This window comes from Dreissena polymorpha, chromosome 9 (assembly GCF_020536995.1).
Source record: "Dreissena polymorpha isolate Duluth1 chromosome 9, UMN_Dpol_1.0, whole genome shotgun sequence".
In the NCBI taxonomy this organism is placed as follows: Eukaryota; Metazoa; Mollusca; class Bivalvia; order Myida; family Dreissenidae; genus Dreissena; species Dreissena polymorpha.
Window position 1 is genome coordinate 51,474,502 of NC_068363.1, and position 20,328 is coordinate 51,494,829.

Here is a 20,328-nt window from a genome sequence, read left to right on the forward strand (position 1 = left end):
ATTTATAAATCCCAGAAACTTAGGAGCACAAAAAACACGTCCACTTGCACCACTTGTAATACTATGTTTTATATATGTTCAATGTACGAAGGTAAATAATTGTGTGTTTCCGGAGTGTGTTTGTATTAAAAAGTTTATGAGGTCCTTCCGTTCATGAAGCTGCATTGTGTTAGGACTCAGAGAGTTTCCCATCCCTCCTAACTATTTGAACCATGAACACTGGGGCGTAGTTTTGAATTATAGACGCAATGTCCAGCTATAAGCTATTTCTATTGAAATATGTTTGTTTTGAATTTGGCGTGACCTTGTTTTTTGTGTGTAAGGGGGGTCGGAGTTCCTGGAGGCACGCCCACCTGTCCGGTATTGTGTCCACCAACCAAACTCAAATGATTCCGGGATTTGGCATTGAGCACTCGTCAGTAAGGCGAGAAGCGCTTGCGTATACCAACTACTAACCGAAAAACCATGACTATTAAAAGGTTATCACGTATTCACATTATAAGTGTTTAGACGTACCTGGCCAATCAAAAGCGCGAACACAAACACACCGGAGACCCAGTACACTGTCATGAAGGAAAACTCGAGCGTATTGGTTGGTTTAGGGTTGTTGCCAATCGATGTTGCCGTCTTTGTTGCCAGATAGAAACAGCGTATGTATCTGCCAAATTTCATAGGTCATCCAGTCATTATAATATAAGATTCTTTGTTCAGATAATGCATATATACAAAAACCTTTCATGGTTACAATAAACAAAAGCCTTGAAGAATTTGAAAAAAAATGTGCAGTGTGATAAATTATTCGAACGCTTTCATAGTTTAAATGTGGTAATCTTAGAGAAATTTTCTCGTCTCATGGTGGCAAATTTCAAATTCAGACAACACATCATAAGAACAATTATTTACTGATCAAATGTTACTATATCGAGGGAAATGATGAATTATGTCTTAAGTCATCTCGTGCGAGCTTTTATTTCATAAATTTACCATTTATGTTTAGATAGTGTATAAATGTGTACATAAAAGACCATATTTCTGAATATACAATATAATCCGCCTACGCTATGCCCTTGCCGTTGTAGACCCATCGATTAGAGTCGAATCCCTCATACTCAGATATGGCGTAGTAGCCGCATGTCTCAACGTGGATAAGGAACAACATGTACGTGAACGTCTTGATTATCCTGAATTCAGAGAACGATTGTTGTTATCGGTACAATGTGAAAACGTGTATTCCTTATTATGTACATGTACTTGCGGTTAAAATAACAGGTGCTTAGACAATTGGTTTAAACTTGATATTAAATCTCTGTCATGTGCATGTGACACAACTTGTGTATACCGAAGGTTTAGATGAGTTCTGAATAAAGCCCATAAATAATTAAGGTTTATGTGGAGGCTTCATTTTGAAAAATGTGGGACCCCTAGCATTGAACTCAAATTTGACTAAAGGAAGAGTGCCACATTGAAAATGTATACATATATGCTTGAAAGGATGTTTTTCCTTCAAACTGCTACCAATTTTGTACATCAACGTATCATAACATCCACAAAATCAATCAAAATACAAGGCGATTTTAACAATAAAATATACATTATTTTCAAAAATCTGAATCATGTTTATTTCACGTATTTCGGCGGAAAATTAGTGAATAATATCGACATTGACGAGGGCAAGTTACGCTTAAATAGTAAAAAAAGTTTACATATCTAGAAATATCAAAACTCGAACACATGTCATTTCATCACCATGGGGGCAGCCATTTTTAAATTAATAAAATAGAAAGAAACATGCTAAAAACTCACTCATCGCCTAATTGACATTCCAAACGGTTGACGATGACAAATGCATTGAATTGTAATCTTTCCTTTGATGTTTGCAAACTGCACGATCAGACCTCATAAACACTCAAAAGAATAACTATGTAAGAAGCATTTCACCAATGTTTACAATCGTTGTCGAATCACTTTACTTCTATTATTGCGCATAAAATAGTACGCTTACAGACTGACAGAAAGATCGATACGTAACTCCGTTCAATTCATCACGGTATACTATTCTATTGGTAATATATAATAATACATCGCTTTAACAATCTAAAAGTAGAAATAATTCTTTTAAACGGAGTTTTTAATAACGAAAGTGAAAACAACGGAAGTTGGATGGATATTCTGTGAGATGCACTTCGGCTCCAGAAAAACAAAACAAATAAACTAAAAACAATCCGATTGTTGCCAAACTTGCACAGGTTTTTATTATCAATAAGGACCCAACCCAAACTCTATATATGCAATATCGGACCATAAGTCCAGAATGATGTCTCTTTGAATTTAAAAATAAAAGTGAAAAACTGCTTGGTTAGTTGATTATGTCAACATTTTTCATCAGATTCTTTCCTAACTTACCGTGTCTCCATATCAATGAGCATTTTACCTCATTTAAAATGAGAAACATCTGGACAATTAGTCCAGATTTTTTCTATTAAATTTGACAAAATAAACAATTTCCACTTGTTTAAAAGATTCACAACCTTCGTCTGAATCTTTCCAAACTTGTCAAGTGTTTTTATATCAGTATTACTCGAACCCTATTGAAAATGATGAATATCGGAGCAATAAATCTATTATGATCTTTTACTGAATTTCAAAGTATTGTGAAATGCAGCTTCTTTATGCAATCTACAGTTTTCCTTCAATTTTTTTTCCAAACATTAACAGTGTTTTCATATCAATGAGTACTCAAACCCTATCGTAAATGAGCAACGTAAGAATAAGTTCAGAATCATCTCCCCTTGAAGTTGAGAAAAATATGAAATGACGCATACAAGATGAAGCAGATTTTTTAAAACCTACACAGTTCTGTTCCATTAATGAAAACTGCACACGGATGCCAGTAAAAAAACAGAAAACCAATGTAAATAAAATGAACTATGAAATATTTGGGGGTTACAACACAAAATCATAGATAATGGTTATTTAGGGGTTATAACACAACATCATAAATACTGGTTATTTGGGGGCTATAACACAGTATTTTTTTCTATTTTGTTTAAAATTATCGGCCAATATATTAATATTTACAGTAGAAAAAAAATCGTTCCATGTAACTTCATTGAGTGCCTTTTACACTGAAATTCCCGACGCCCTTTGATGCTTTGCATCAATACTTATCTTGTATTAATATGGTATGTTCTTACCGCACAGCATGGGCAGATCTCACGAGGTGGTCGCAACGCGAATAGAACTCCCAGAAAGTCTGGATCTGGAACAAAAACAACACGACGTTCATATACGTACCATTTATATATACAGTTCGTGAACATGAATACTAATTCGTAGACTTCATTGTCTTACCAACTTTAATCCTTATTCACCATACTAAGTCGGTATTGACAGATGAAATAGCACCATGTTGTGGTTAACGTATGATCACAACGTGCCAATTCCGATGAGAATTTCATAATCTTATGAAAAACGTGATTATTGTTTAAATGGTGAATTGACGATGTATGGTCGTTTTAGGTATTACACAATTATCCAGAAATTTATTTTATGCATGCTTTATATATAGATCATTTGTAGTGAACAAAATGAAAAATAATTAGAATTGATATTTATGTAGTAACACGTTAACATTTTTTTTCTCTCATGGACATTTTTTTTAACATGCAAATCAAGCACATATTTTGATCTTTATGATTGTTAAAAACAAAAAAAGGTATTAACTACCGGTATAGTGGCATACAATCTTGATAGAAAATAAATGTTCACTTTGAATTTAATTTTTTGCTACATCCATTTATGCTAAGAGCTACCAGCTGTATCATTGCAAAATACAAAAAGTGCTTGTATTGTTACGCTCCGTTAGTGCGCTCCTTATCAATGGTGGTTAATGTTTAACTCAAAGTCCGATTCAACTTCAAACAACTTTTATTCAGTTTCCACGAATACTCAACAAAATGTTATATTTCCAACAACAAAATGACATGTAACCTTAAAGGGGCCTTTTCACAGATTTCGCATATTTTGAAGTTTGTCATTAAATGCTTTATATTGATAAATGTAAACATTGGATCTTAAAAGCTCCGGTAAAAAATCAAGAATAAAATTTAAAAAAGGAGAAACAAGTAGCCGGTACCAGGGCTCGAACCAGTGACCCCCGGAGTCCTGGAGTTAGTCTGAAGTAAAAGCGCAATAGCCCTTTCGGCTATTCCGCCAAGTATACACAGTGTAAGTATGTTATACCTTATATAAGCAATCTTCGTAGTTTCGTAAATTTAAACGACAACAACAGAACTCTCCAAATTATTCAATCGTTTCGCGTTGCAACGCTTTATAATTTTTAGGTTTTCAAATCGTCAAAAGATACATATAATGGCTATATTAGACTATGGTTAATGTTCAGTAATACTGTTTCCTCACAAATATCATAACTAAAACAAAAATTTGCGAATCTGAAACAACTTTTTTTCAATTTTGTCAATTTACCAAACCGTGAAAAGATCCCTTTAATTAAGGTTTTACAATACTTTCAATCTTGCGACGGTATACTGCGCGTCAAAAATAGATGATATTTTACAATGAACATTACACTCGTAAACGAGACTTCGCCGAATTTAAGGACCAATAACACTTGCCAACGATCATAACCAAGATAGATTGCATACTTTAAATAATGCTCAAGTTTAATAAAAAAATATGTTAAATGTTCGCTTTATTATCTGCTTACCAAGGTATAACTGTTTTTATAAGTTACATAAATTGCTCGCGAAAAGAAAAAGTATTTTTTAAGAAAATTGGCGAGGATGTTGCCTGCCTTAAGAGTTTGACTAGAATGAATATTGTGACCAAAATTTGGTCACTTTATATAGCCGCGGCGTTCCACTTGTGACCAGAAATTGGTCACTGTGACCAGGCCACAGTGTGACCAAAAACGGGTCACAATACTAGTAACTGCCGTGACCAATTACGGAACGCTCGCACGTTTAACACTATAAATCATTAAATAGACTTTAAATGACAAAACAATTTAAAACAGACTATATGAACTAAATAATGACCTTACGTCTGCTCAAAATAGTGCAGCTTTCTAACCTAAAGCTTAAATATAGCGCCGGTGAGATTTATGTTGACACCGCTGTGTTTTGCTATGCAAAAAATACCCACAAGTCGACATTCCAAGATGGCGGACAGTGGAAAAATCACATGCCGATTTCTACTGAACATTACAAATAACAATACAAATCATGAAGATATTCGTATAACATGCATGGATTAGCGAAATATGTGTACTCAACTTTCACGGAGAGTTATTTTAAGCTATAAACATTCAGTGTTAAACATAGATAATTGAAGTAAAAGTGTGTTTACGAGCGGACCGTTTTCAAGTCAACTTTACCAGAAAGAACAGTGGCAGGATTCTTGGTCAAAAATGGTTAATTACAAACATGGTTTGATTTATATGTTAGTGGGTCTGTGCATAATCAGATTCATATGCATTTTCTACTTATTATGTTTTTAAAAACACCAGACCAACCGAATGTCACTGTACACACAAGTATTAAATAAATATAAAATAAATAAATAAATAAATTTTATTTTGAGTCGGCAAGACATATAACAAATAACATAAGCTGCAAAGCTTTTCAACCGACTAAAAAACAAGTGTAAGCAATAAAACATGAGTAAAACAGCTAAAAGAAAGATCAAATACATGTTTTAAGGGTGAAAGTACAAATTAAGACAATTAATTACATGCAACACTGAAATAAGTTTGACAATATTAAAGCATAAATAAAATTTGAGGCAATTAAAAACTGTGTAGGAAGCTGCTGATCTTGACCTGCTAGTAGGATTAAAAACTGCAATAAGACGACAGAATAAGAAACTGAATTCAAAAAGAAACACAAAAGTGCGACAGATAAAAAAGTGCTAAGAACGAATATCACCTCGAATCAGATTCGAAATGAACTGATCAGCAGCTTTCCCACAATAAAAACAAAATAAAACAAGAAACAAAATTAAGCATGAAACAAACTAGAAGCAAACTAGAAGCAAGCACAGGCAATCAGAATAAAATAATACATACTACATAAGCAAAACAAAGACATCAAAAGCCACTAAACACAAATTAGAAGCAAGCACAAAATAAAGCATGAAACAAACTAGAAGCAAACTAGAAGCAAGCACAGGCAATCAGAATAAAATAATACATACCGCATAAGCAAAACAAAGACATCAAGAGCCACAAAACACAAATTAGAAGCAAGCACAAGCAATCAGAATAAAATACTAAATAATACATAAGCAAAAACAGAGGCAGCAAAAGCAACTAATCACAGTATTTAAAGGGTAAACAATTTTTGTACTTAAAACCCAGCTCACTACAATATTGCTTTGCAAAATATTCCAACCAAAATGTATACAAACCATACAAATAACAATTTATTACAAAATCTGTAAGTGAAATAGAGTAAGTGACATTTTTATAATAACATTTTTCTTTCGGTTTATTTTTTTAATATTTTGTTATTCCACACATCATTTAACCACTCAATGCACTCATGTTCTCATTTGTGTATGTAAGGTATTTTGTAATTTCAGAGTATTAATTTCAATATTGGAGTTAATAAATAACTATTGCAGCAATGAACGTATGTTTAAGTTTGTTTTTGCTTTTACGACAAAGTAAAATAAGTACCGTGAAGTGGAAACGATCGCAAATCGATAACTAAAGTTTGAATATTCTGGACAATATTCCAGTGCGATATGAATTGCGTGCAATGATGTGCAACCCTGCAGCAGAGCGTTTCTTATAGACGCATTTATCACAATTATAATTCTCTTCCGTGGTCTTGTCAGATACATACGTTATCATGCTTAATGTTTGACACTCTGTCACATTTCATCTGATGACAATGAAAAAGACGTTAAAAGACGCTAACACAGAACAGAATTAGCAAGTCGTCTGTTATTTGGAAAGAGAAACTGTTCAACATGGTCTAAGACTAATGTTTTGTGTAAAATACTGCGTGATTTGCGTATGTGTTCTTGGTCACATTTACAGTATTTGGTGTGAATAGTGTTGCATGCACATTTATGCATATAATACAATTATGTATATAACAGAAAGTTGTTTGGTTTGATACTTTGTTTAAGCAAAAACTACAAACTGGATAATTCATTTCGATTTATTTTCATTTTTAACTCATAATTTATTTTACAAAATAATATCCGCTAATACAATATTAGGTACTTTATTTGCAAAAAATCTTGCATCATGAATATGAGGAGAATATTATCGTATCTATATAATTTAACAATCTGCATCTTAAACAAGGTAATTATGTAATTATGTGTAGGAAACCAGACTAGCAAGTCTTCTACACGTATTTATGCAAGTTAAATTAAGCAGACGTTTCTTAGGCAGACGTCTAACGTGACATAGAATAAGAGAGATTATAAAAAAAACTTTTAAAGATGTGTGTCAAACCACTTGCAATCCAAATTATCAGATTCGCCTTAAATGATACGTTTGAAATTAGAAACAGAACAATATAGATAAGACGAAATCCTACCACGTAATCATGAACCTGTTTGTACCTTATACAATTTCATCTATTTAGTAATCTATTTCCATTTACTGAATACAACGAAACAATGTATATTCATCAATCATGTTTTGGGATGAGTGTAATCTCACATGGGAAAACCTTTATCTGTTTGATCGAATTCATGATTACGGCAAATTCCCAACCAAACTATGGAGCAATACATCCTATGTAATACAGAATTTTGCGGTCAATTTAAATGAGCATCTACTGGCACTGCAAACAATCTTCGTAATATATTATTCTTTCGAGCTCCGAGCTGAAATACTAAATGTTTGAACATAAAATATGTTCATTAAATCCGTTGAAAACAAGCAAAAGACACGATGTGTCATTGTATACGAATTGGACAGTGATGCTTCTAATGGCATTGTGTCATCCTGAGTGGGTATATATGCCTTTGTTATCCGCCTTTAAAAAAGTATGTCGGAATCTAATAGTGAGGACCTCGGATTCGGCATATCTTTTACTATGTAATCAATACATGTCACTAATACATGAACTTACTCTGAATGAAATATAAACACTAAAACACCTGCCAAGTAAGAATCTACAAAACATCATCTAAATACTAAAACACCTGCCAAGTAAGAATCTATGTTGCCATTAAAACTAGCAAAACACATGAATACATGCTGATATAGTCAGTAAATCATTTCAAAATAACGTATGGTCTCGCGAGGTTTTCAATTGTTATTGGATGCGTGAAGGCAATACCTTATTATGGGATAAAACACGTTCTTCTACAACAAAGCCATATGTCTGACATAGTCAGTACTATTGAGAATACTCATCGTGAAGTAATAATTATAAGCATATACAAGTAAAATAACTTTCCATTAAAATATTGTGAATACTTTTAAGCTTATGGCAATACACTGCTTAGCGAGGTGATTCCCATTGAGTGCGTTAGCAAGGGCATCAGAAAAAGTTCAATGTACGTAATCATGTGTAAAACAGCATGACACCTATCATCTATCTCAATTATGGTCGGTTCACAAAATGACGGATTCGGAATTCACGCCACTTAATCAGACCGCATCCGCTGAGATTAGATACTCGTTCAAAAGTATTTCTTATAGACTTCCGACACACTACACAAAGAAGCATTCAGCTTTTATGCAAATAAAATAAAGCAGAAGATTCTTAGGTAGATGTTTAACGAGACACACCGGGTGAAAAAATTACGGCAAATTGTTTAAGATATATCTCATTCCGCGTTAGATGCAAATTATCTGCATCCACACGAATGGTTCGTTTGGAATAAAACTATTTTCAGACGCATAAGCTTGGGTCAAAACTGTTTCACGCACAATATGTACACCATTTTTATGAGTTTCTTTGTAAATGTGATTTTTATGTTCATAATTCAATATGCACACGCGACAAAGTTGAGAAGACGTTCTTGTTACCCAAGCTGAGTGTGAACAAAATATTACGTGGCATTTAAAGAGTACGTTTTTCTTTTATTCTTTTCAGTTACGAAGTAAGGGAGGGCTTGCCGAAATAATCCCGGGTGTCTGCTTGTATGTTCGTTCGTCCATGCATGATTTCAAAAGCTTTAGTAGAGACACAAACCAGTCCGAAGGCGGTCAATAAGCATCGCATGTAACATATGCCGCCTGATTTTGCCGGGGAAACCTTCGTCAGTTCGCCTAAATGCTGGAATTCTATGAACAGGCAATTTCGAGTGAAGCAGCAATAACGACCATAAACGTCAAGGCAAATCAAGATTAGTGATGACTTATTTTGGGTATATAGTTATATACAATGCATAAAATTTGTTTAGCGCTGTTGAGAGTATAAGTTTCTCCTTATTGTTACAATTTTGTATTTGACCTGTTCTGACAGAGGTGTTGTCAGCAACAAAAATGCAACTACTTTCAAGATACGTTTAATCTAGACTAAACTAAATTCAACTAGAAAAATGGCACGGCAGATGCCGACGCGTATCCCTACGCCGCATTGATGTTATATTAAAAGGCAATTTTGGGTGGCAAGGCCTATTTGGGAGGGGCCCCGGGGTGGGTAAGCTGGACATGGATGGTCGCGATAGACCGTGTTGTCATAAGAGATGCTGATTATTAAATTGAATTCAATTGGTGAATAAATGGAGAAGTTATGTTAAAACACAATTTTGAGTGGGCGTAGTCTATGTGGGCGGGGCGCCCCAGGGTTGGTAATGGGGCCATGCATAATTGAGATTGACCGTATTGTCATAAGAGAATTTCAGTACTAATTAGAAGTGAATCGGTGTAGAAGTGAAGAAGTAAATGTAAAATAACCTAAAAAATGAGTGCAAATCTTTGACCCGGCCCCATCCCGACCGCACATTTTTTTACCCGGGGGTCAGATCAAAATTCCAAATAGTGCACTGTCGCACATATGCTCATAGCAACTATGTGTTTAAGTTTCAAGTTTCAAGTGCTAATAGTGTAGGAGGAGATAGTGGCCAGGACGGACGGACAGACGGTGGAGATAACCAAATAATCCCCACGCCGTAATTAATGACATATAAGAATCAAAGTACTGACAGTACTTGTGTGACGATGCTTTTGAAGAGGATTGATATAAAAGCATCAATTTAAGTTAATCTACATCACCGCAATTGTTAATGTGGGTACGAAAATTTTGGGAACGAAAACAAATTTGGGTACGACAATTTTGGGTACGAATCAATTATGCCCCCAAAAAAATTTGGGTACAAAAAAAGGGTACGAAAAAAATTGGGTACGAAAAAAATTGGGTACGAAAAAAGTTGGGTACGAAAAAAGAGTTGGGTAAGAAAAAAAATGGGTACAAAGAAAATGGGTACGAGCAAAAATTTGGGCACGAAAAAAAGTGGGTTCGCAAAAAAATGGGGACGAAAAAAATTTGGGTACGTAAAAAAAATTGGGTATGAAAAAAATGGTTACGAAAAATTTTGGGTACGAAAAAAAAATGGGTCCGGGGAAATTTGGGTACGAAAAAAATGTGGGTACCAAACGAAAAAACATTTGGGTACAAAAAATGGGTATGAAAAAATTTGGGTACGAAAAAAAGTTGGGGGTACGAGGAAGTAGTTCTTATGGACCTCTCGATAAATTTGAAAGAGGACGGGAACCAAGCTGTCTTTACATTTATCAATTGCCCTGGGGTGGGTAATGTGGACATGGATGGTCGAGATAGACCGTGTTGTCATAAGAGATGTTCAGTATTAATTTTTATCTCATGCTATACCCTGTTTCCCATGTAATACAACCATTACATATTTTTTTTATTACACATGTGTAATACAACATTTTTAAGCGTTTTCATTGGCTTAGTTTTCTTTTATTGACCAATCGCATTTTGTTATTTTGCTGTAATGCGTCAAATTACGTCACGAAATGTAAACATCATTCGGGATTTATCATTATGTTTGCGTAAATAGTTATTTAATTTGCTTATTTAAAAGCATGTCATAAAAAAAGATCTGACACTCGTTGTCATATCATACCATATTTTATTAAACTCGTCCAGGAAATTCGTTAGTAAGCTCGCCAAAGGCTCGCTTACTAACAAAATTCCTGAACTCGTTTAATAAAATGTGGTATGATAAGTCAACTCGTGCCAGATCCTATATGAAGTCAATTGATGAATAAATGAAGAAGTTATGTTAAAATAAAATGTTTGGCCCACCCCAATCCCCATTCTCCACGATCTTTTCTTACACTATTCGCACTAAAACCTTGAAACTTACACACATGATAGCTATGAGCATATGTGCGACGGTGCACTATTTGGAATTTTGATCTGACCCTTGGGTCAAAAGTTATTCAAAATAGCTCACCGTCGCACAGATGCTGATAGCTACCATGTGTTTAAGTTTCAAGATTATAGTGCTATTAGTGAAGGAGCAGATAGTGGCCAGGACAGACGGACAGACAGCAAGCGGTGATCAATACCACCCCCGGAAACCCGATATGCTGTGAAAAGTTGGATGTGCTTGGAAAAGTTGCCGATAGATTTTTCTGAATTTCTGTAGGGTAAGTAAAACCAGTTCTATAATTGTTTAAATGCATTTTAGAATTAAAATAAATTTTGGTATTTGCAAAGGAGGTATTACCATGTATGTTACTAAAATCCTGGTTACTATTATTCCGGATTTATTGAAATATGGCTATTTAAAGTCGACAATTCAGGGATTTGTCCCATATTTAGCACTTTATTTACATATTCTTTAAAGGTATGCCAGTGAAAAAGTTTTTGCACTGACAATTATATCAACCGATGTCCCCGAGTAACATATATTTAAAAGCGTGGGGATAAACATGTCCGACACTTGTTTTTAAATTAACGGTAAGCCTTGAACTTAAACGTTAAACCGAATAACATTATGATATTGTTCACCGTCAATATCGTAGGCCGCTATACCTCCGATTTGCCCCCTATCTAATTTACATATAAATAACATTTTCAATATTGTTTGATATCAATAACGAGCAAAACATTTAAAACGTTTTATATTCGGTGTTAAAATATATCGTTTAATTATGTGAAATAACCGATGCTATTACAAAATAAATTTATTAAAGTACATTCACATGACGTAAGGGCAAACTTCTCGGGTTTATAATTAAGATACGCTCCAAGCAACGGTCAACAAACCATTAGTTTGGTGCAAAGATTGATTCGCTATATATCTAATGTTTTCGAATAACCTCAAATAAAAAGGACATCAACTGACTAAGACAGATTACGGATAAAGAAACAATTGAGTCGCGTTTTGAGAAAACCGAGCATAATGCATGTGCGTAAAGTGTCGTCCCAGATTAGCCTGTGCAGTCCGCACAGGCTTACATGGGACGACACTTTCCACTTTTACTAGATTTTCGGTAAAAAGGGACTTCCTTAAAACGAAAAATACCATTAAAGCGGAAAGTGTCGCCCTGATTAGCATGTGCGGACTGCACATGCTAATCTGAGACGACACTTTACGCACATGCATTATGCCCGGTTTCCTCAGAATACGACTTATTTGCTGAAGTATTGACCTAACGGGAAACGCCCAATAAAGCAATATTCTACTGACAGCGTCTTGACAAGTATTCTCTCATGAGAACAAATCTGACGTAGGAAAAGCTAATAAAGAAACCAGTGTCTTGCTGTTTGACGCAAAACAACAACAACAAACAAGTCGGTTTATGTTTGCTTTGGTTCCCAGTACTTGCGACTGTAAATTTTAATTTCAAGCTTGGGTAATAACAGTTGTTGGTGTTCACATGTCCATGCATTTTTTTAAAATAAGACCTAGTTCATGTTGTATTATGTTTCTTAATACACATGGCATCTACATTAAGACTATATTTTGTATATAACAAATACATTCAACCCATAAAAAAATTAATATTTCGTTCTGTGGTAATATTGCGTAAAATAAAATTGACGACCAATTATTGGTAATTCGTATGCTCTATAAGAAACGTAAAACGACTGTGCACTGAAAGTTGTTGACATGTTGCACATTTTGGTGATGATCCATTCACACACCAAATGTGAATTGTATTGAAGTCAACAAACAGATCTTGTATAGTCTGATCCTCTCAGAACATAAAACAGACTTGCTGAAAGAAGGCGGTTCAGCCATCATTTGATGCCGTAAACCTTAGTAACATGCATGGGTAATAGACGTTGTTGTAAATTGAAGGCTTTGCACATTTTATGAGACAATCATTTCGCCACGTTAACCATTCAAAACAAGACATCAATATAAGAATGGAACATTATTCCGCAATGTTTGTTTGTAATTTTGTTTAATGAGTCAATATAACAACTCAATATCATTGCATAATTAATATTATTTTTTTAATACCGCATAAAATATAAGGCAAGTGAAAACTATATTTTGGTAAAAGGCTATTTCATTTCTCCCCGTTTATATGAAATACTTTGGAAAACTAATTTTGAGACACATTCCGATTCTAAATCGCTTTAAACGTCCTCTTTTTTCATACACATCATTTTACTTACTATATGAGAATACCAAGAGACGAATAGCACTATCGCCATAGAAAGAATTGTTTGACATATAAGATTATTGTTCGAAGAATAGGGGATTCGAATTTAGAACAATGATGGAATTTCCACATTACTTATTTAGCTCAATTATAATGACCAATTATGTGTAAGAGGGAATTAGGTTTATACATGTACGTGCTGTGGGGTTTCAAATAAATCATTCATGCGAGGTAATACAATTTGTCTGTCTGTCTCCATGTGCAATTAACAGATACAAAACGAGTGCACTCCAGGCCTAAAACATCATCAAACACGAACATGAATATGAGTCGGTGTATCCTCACTGTCATGAAACAGGCATTAAGAAGCGCCTTTCTAAACGTGTATATCTGTTCATAAAATCAATGGAAATGATATACATGATTGTTATGTCGCCCCAGAAATGATTCTCGTGATTTTCAACTTGACTAAACGCATTATAACAAAGGCACAATGTTTAAAGGTTATTTATTCAATACTATTTTAAACTACGAAATGATATCTGTAAAATAATTATTATTTTATATGACGCACAGAATTTTACACAGTGAAATATTACAAATTTCGTGAATAAATTGCAGACAAGCAAGGGGTCTGAAGATGTGTAATAGTTTGAATTGAAATTAAACACTGTTTTTATGGAAGTAATCGAACTAGTTTCTTAACTCTTTCAGTGCTGGAACCAAATTTTGAAGGCCTTTGCAAACCGTTTGGATCCAGATGAGACGCCACAGAACGTGGCGTCTCATCAGGATCCGAACTGTTTGCTATTATGATAGTATTCTTTGAAAAAAATCGAAGAAAATGCTAATTTTAGAAATTCAGCAGACGACATTTTAGCAGACGACAAATTTCCCAGCAGGCAAAGGAATAAATTTCCTTAAATAATTATGAAATTATGATTACCACTCTGAATACGTGAGATGATATTAATCTGGTTTATGGCTCTGTAGTTTTATTCCTAATATATAGTATGTTAAAAAAAACGCCGATTTCAGTTTTTATCTTTAAAAGACATGAAATCGGACCTAATTACTCAAGCACATGTTACCTTAAGCAACCTTGGTAACCGGCACCACGGGTTAACCTTCATCTGAATCAGGTACAAAAGGTCCAGGGGAAGCAGGGAGGCCACGTCAAACTGTGTATGAAAGAAAAGAGATTATTAAAGTTGAAGTTAGTAATGAATAAGAATTTCGAATGCTATTGTTGTTGAAAAATATTCATTGATAATTGCTTAATGCGGGATTTAAAACATCAGCACAGTTGAAAATTGTATAAAAATTGGTTATACTTTTTAATACTTAAAGATTTATATCATCAATAACACTGTTTATTTAAGTATTTTAACATTAAAATAACGAAATGCCTCCATATATACTCATGACGAAAACATTAACATTGACTAGGGAATTCTTTTTAGACCAACCGATACTCGTGGACCATAAAAATAATAGATCATTATTATCTCCGCGTGTGACCAAATCTTGAATCTGAGGTATAGCACCCATTATTATACCTTGAACATCAGTTTTTGGAAATAGTTTGCCCTCGTTTTCGATCTGTGCGTCTGAAATTGAGGACTGATGATAAACTGTGATAACTATAAATAAAGTTTAGCAAAAACGCTGGGCGCCTGCAAGAAGAAATTATCTACATTAAATATTCATTGGTAGTTTATCTAAATAAAAAATATCAATATGGTTATGGAAAAAAATATTCATAAATAACCAAGGTTTTATTCATAAAGTCTCATCGAATACACATTTTCTTCGTATATATGGTATGTTGACAAGACAGCCAAAAGACGTTAGGCGCCATGTCGGCATAATGTAAACATCAAGTGACAAATTTTGTGTGCGGCTTTTCCTTACTTTGAGTAATCAAATGTGGAATTAATCAAGGCATTTTTCGGAACAGATTTATTAATTCTGTATTACTTTATAAAGTAATATTTCATTTATAATTCTCACCATATGTACTGTTTTCATAAAATTGTGTGTTTTTAATGTGCATTTTTATCTGAAGTTAAATATAAATTTAAGTAATCTATAGTTTAACTTAAATTTAAGATATAAACTGAGGGGTTTTATTGGTTAATGATTTTATGAGCTATACATTACACTGAAAAATCAGTCATTACAAATTAAACGGCTCGTCTTTGATTGACGATAGCTGTTTAATTTTCGCTCATATGAAAGTTGACATTGAGGATAACTTGAATATCATATATTTTTATATTTAATTCGTACTTATTTAACAAAGTATGCCTTATTTCTTTTTTAATTGAAAACGTATATATTATAAAACGCGCATAAAAAGCTTTCCGTTTGAAAGTTTGATACTTATTTTCAACAAATTAACAGAACAAATACGAGAACATTGGAATAACCATTTATTTATATCCGCTGCCCCCCCCCCCCCCCCCCCCCCGGTTTGGTTAAAACCCTTTGATTTGTATAGTAGATATAAACCAAATACGAATCAAAAGATTTCAACTTTTGACGTTTAGGTGTTACCTTGACCTTCGGTCGGTTTAAGTAACTGATGCATTATGAAAATCGTATCAAAGACCTAACAATTGTAGCCAAATTTAATTAAAATCTTTTAAAGGGTATATAAAATATGGACAGGCCTCTCAAATAGCTTTAGACGTTGTTTGCAAACGAACCCATACCTCTTTCAGACCACTGTTAAGGAAACTTATCCTCGACTTAAATAGTATGATGTCAATGATGTAAATGACGTCACATGTGTAGTCTGCTATCAACCAGTACATGATATTGTCGTCTGTCTGGTATGGAAAGGCGGCTCGCAGCGGAATCACCCAGGCGTTGTACAAGAACGCACAAGTGACGATGAACAGCCAGAATAGGTACAGCTTGCCTGAAAAATGTCAATTGGCCAATTCGAGACTGTGCGGAAAGTGTTAAAAAGTCATTGACAGAGTTATTTTTTCCTCGGTAGTCATGGGTTTAATCCGATTTCTTCGATATAGATGACTTCTATTCATAGGTTGGCTGTTTTTATTGTCAACGTCAATAGAAATAATGGTAATTTATTGTTTGATAAAGAAAATTGGTTGTCAGTGCGTCGCTTATATTTCGCCAATCTGCTGATACCATACTCGAATGTTCTTGTTTCTTTTAGTTTTAGCTAAACATATTCTTTTTAGAAAAATGGCACAAGCCAATGATCAAGGTTTGCCTCTTTCAGAAAGTTCAGATTCGAAACTTACTTTGCGGTTCGATGACGTGCGGAAATCTGAGCTTTCGCAACCATCTCGGAAACGTGTACTTCTTCGTTTTATCACTTTCCTGCTCTTCACGGAAACGCTCGATCTCGGAAAACGTGTCACCGTCGACTTCTCCCGGAAAGAACGAGTCTAACCGATGGCGGAATTGAGGCTCGGCTGATATTGCTGCAAACACGACATTAGCGTGAATATTGCGTATCAAAGTGTTATCAAACTACACCTGATCATAACAAAAGACAAATGATGCTAAAAAAATATTTGTTTATATATATATATATATGGTTTATATATATATATATATATATATATATATATATATATATATATATATATATATATATATATATATGGTTTATATATATATATATATATATATATATATATATATATATATATATATATATATATATATATATATATATATATATAGGCTTTAAGAAAAAAATATATGCTAGATACGTTTGTTCTGTGAAGCGCAATTATTTAAAGTCTATATAACGCTCAAAATCAACGAAAATTTCGTAAAGTATTTCGTAAAATAAAGTTAACACCTAAACAATCAGTGTTCCTTAAAGGGGCCTTTTCACAGATTTTGGCATATTTTAAAGTTTGTCATTAAATGCTTTATTTTGATAAACGTAAACACTGGATCTTAAAAACTCCAGTAAAAAATCAAGAATGAAATTAAAAAAAGGAAAAAATGTAGCCGGTACCAGGGCTCGAACCAGTAACCCCCGGATTCCTGGAGTTAGTCTGAAGTAAAAACGCATTAGCCCTCTCGGCTATTCCGCCGGGTATACACAGTGTAAGTATTTTATACCTTATATAGGCAATCTTCGTAGTTTCGTAAATTTAAACGACAACAACAGAACTCTCCAAATTATTCAATCGTTTCGCGTTGCAACGCTTTATAATTTTAAGGTTTTCAAATTGTCAAAAGATACATATAATGGCTATATTGGACTATGGTAAATGTTCAGTAGTACTGTTTCCTCACAAATATCATAACTAAAACGAAAATTTGCGAATCTGAAACAACTTTTTTTAATTTTGTCAATTTACCAAACCGTGAAAAGATCCCTTTAAAGCAAAAGCCACAATTTCAACGCTAGAGGTGGTATGATTACATAGATTTTTGTAGATACAAAATGCTCGTTTTTATTTATTTGTGACAACAATAAATTCTATGTTAATTTCCTGCGAATATATCTATTGATACGAAATACGAACACTAAAATGGTACCATGTTAAAACCATAATAAAAACGAGCATTTTGTATCCACAAATATATATTTTACAAGACCACATATGGGATTGAAATTTCGACAATGGCCATAAGGAACTATGATTTTTAATTGTATAGCTTTATTTTACGAAAAATTGTACGAAATTTTCGTTGATTTTGAGTAGTAATGTTACTTTAATACATCGCAATACCAGGTAATTCTTAGCGCACATTTGTAACGTCTGCTGCTGGATTAATCTACTTTCATGTATACTTTTGACAATATTATATCATAAAAACACAACTGTATAAAAAGTTAAGTCCCAGTCCACCATAATTTCAACAACTTAATACAATAGCACGCTTTTTAAAATTAAAGGAAAGATCGCACGAATGGTTAAAGTGATATTAGGGGCATCTAACAATATATAGGTGTCTATCGCAACCGTTGTTTACTTTTAGTGTTTTCACTTCATAAACACTTATATTTGTTAATGCAGCATCAACATACTAAAACAATATCCCGGAAAGAGAAAAATACTCCATTTGATTATCAACCGTACTTTCGTTTTGACAACTGACGACAGAAATGATTTGGTGTACGATGTGAGTCTAAATGTAGTTTTAATGCAGATTCGTTCATACGATACAAAGACACAATTTGTTTTACGGATCAATTCGGCTTAGAGGACTGCTTGAGTCATATAAAATATCGAAAATAATATATATATTTTTATAAACAACTGGTAGCAAGATGAGTTGTAGATAATTGGTCAGTTACCACATTTTAACTAATTATTTTGACCTGTTAATTCTTTTCAGCTCAATTTAACAGTGAAACATGCCCATAATATCACTTTAAGCTACACTAAGAATCCCATGCAAAAGGAAGAGAATACAATGCTACAACCATTTATAATATTGCTAGCGTGCTTCACATCTTTATAAATCAACTGGCAATTGCCATTCCACTAAAGTCCACTCAAGTCGATGGTAAAGTATTCTAAATTGGAAACCATTCCCTCGTGTTCTTAATTGACTGTGCACGCGTGTTTAGACTTCAATGTCAATCTAAGTGTGCGTGTATTTGTATTTCTAACAACCTCGATGTATCACCTGTGATTTTTTGCTTGATGTTTGGTATATGGCGACGAACGCGACATCAAATTAGCTCATTGTGTGTCATTCATTTTTATTTAAATAAAACGATAAGGTAATTGCGTGTGTATCTTTCGTGACATTTCTATAGTAAATAATCTTAAGCATTGTCAGGATTGACATTTCCAATATCCTTGGCACCATTTTCTTGAAAATGTATATATACACGTAGTTGTCGGCTGTACGAATGCAATACTGAAATAAATTTCTACTCTTACAAATCAAACATGCGCGCTTTATCGACCGTTGAATCTGAAATTCCTTTCACAACAAAGTCTAAACGGAACTATAAAGAAAACATACACAACAACGCATGGTCGATTTTAAAAACCTCCTACTCGAGTACCTTGTTTTAATGAGGTCATCTCGTGAAGATCAACTCGGTTCCGCCATTCTTGGAAGTAATGACTCATTAGCAGACTAGAGCACATGAGGTAGTACCTGTCCTTGTGTTCATTAGCCATAGCTAGCGCTGTTACTTCGACCCTTGAGCTTGCTGTATGTTGAAGGGTAAAATCAATTACCCGAGATTGTTCCAATTTTACAATGATCCTCAGACTGGCTTCACGTTAAGTGTTCTCCAAATAAACAGAGTCGTCCTTCGTTGTACTTACCATTGGGCTTGCTTCACTATAAAGCGTTGAGTTTATAACTAGGCTTTTCCCACAGAGCTGATTAACGTTATAAAAATGCAGGTTAATAGGCATGTATACTCACAATTGAAAACACTGTTTGACGAAAATTATTCATTTCCTAACTTGACTTTTTAAATATCCTTTAACTTCTCAATTTACACAAGTTCGTTGACATTAAAGATGAATATTGTTCAGAAGATTTAAATTAACAAGTTCACCCATTTTACAGCACATTACCTGTGGCAGCGTTGATTTTAGAGAGATACAATCGCCGTATGAATATTTTCATTTAGTTTTAGAAAATGTATATGACCATGTTATCAATTTCATTAAACCGTATATTATGTATAAGTGTGTGCTTACAAACGTAAGTAAAGGTTTAAAGTCATCATGATAAATAATAATCCAATACAAACTTTTTTTTAATTT

General features: G+C 33.8%; 1 protein-coding gene across 10 annotated transcripts in view; it reads right to left on the reverse strand.

Moving 5' to 3' along the window:
• LOC127844792 (cyclic nucleotide-gated cation channel beta-1-like) overlaps positions 1–20,328 on the reverse strand; it is a 225,973-nt gene that overhangs the window by 17,016 nt on the left and 188,629 nt on the right. For 9 of the 10 annotated variants that reach the window (XM_052375272.1, XM_052375280.1, XM_052375274.1 and 6 more), the window contains 7 exons: positions 16,864–17,046; positions 16,303–16,511; positions 15,145–15,195; positions 14,677–14,766; positions 3,195–3,259; positions 1,059–1,181; positions 517–658 (listed from right to left, as the gene is read on the reverse strand). In XM_052375272.1, coding sequence (XP_052231232.1) covers positions 517–658; positions 1,059–1,181; positions 3,195–3,259; positions 14,677–14,766; positions 15,145–15,195; positions 16,303–16,511; positions 16,864–17,046 — 863 coding nt within the window. Of the gene's footprint in view, positions 1–516; positions 659–1,058; positions 1,182–3,194; positions 3,260–14,676; positions 14,767–15,144; positions 15,196–16,302; positions 16,512–16,863; positions 17,047–19,610; positions 19,958–20,328 lie in introns of those variants that run through there. The other variant, XM_052375281.1, reaches the window with a different exon arrangement.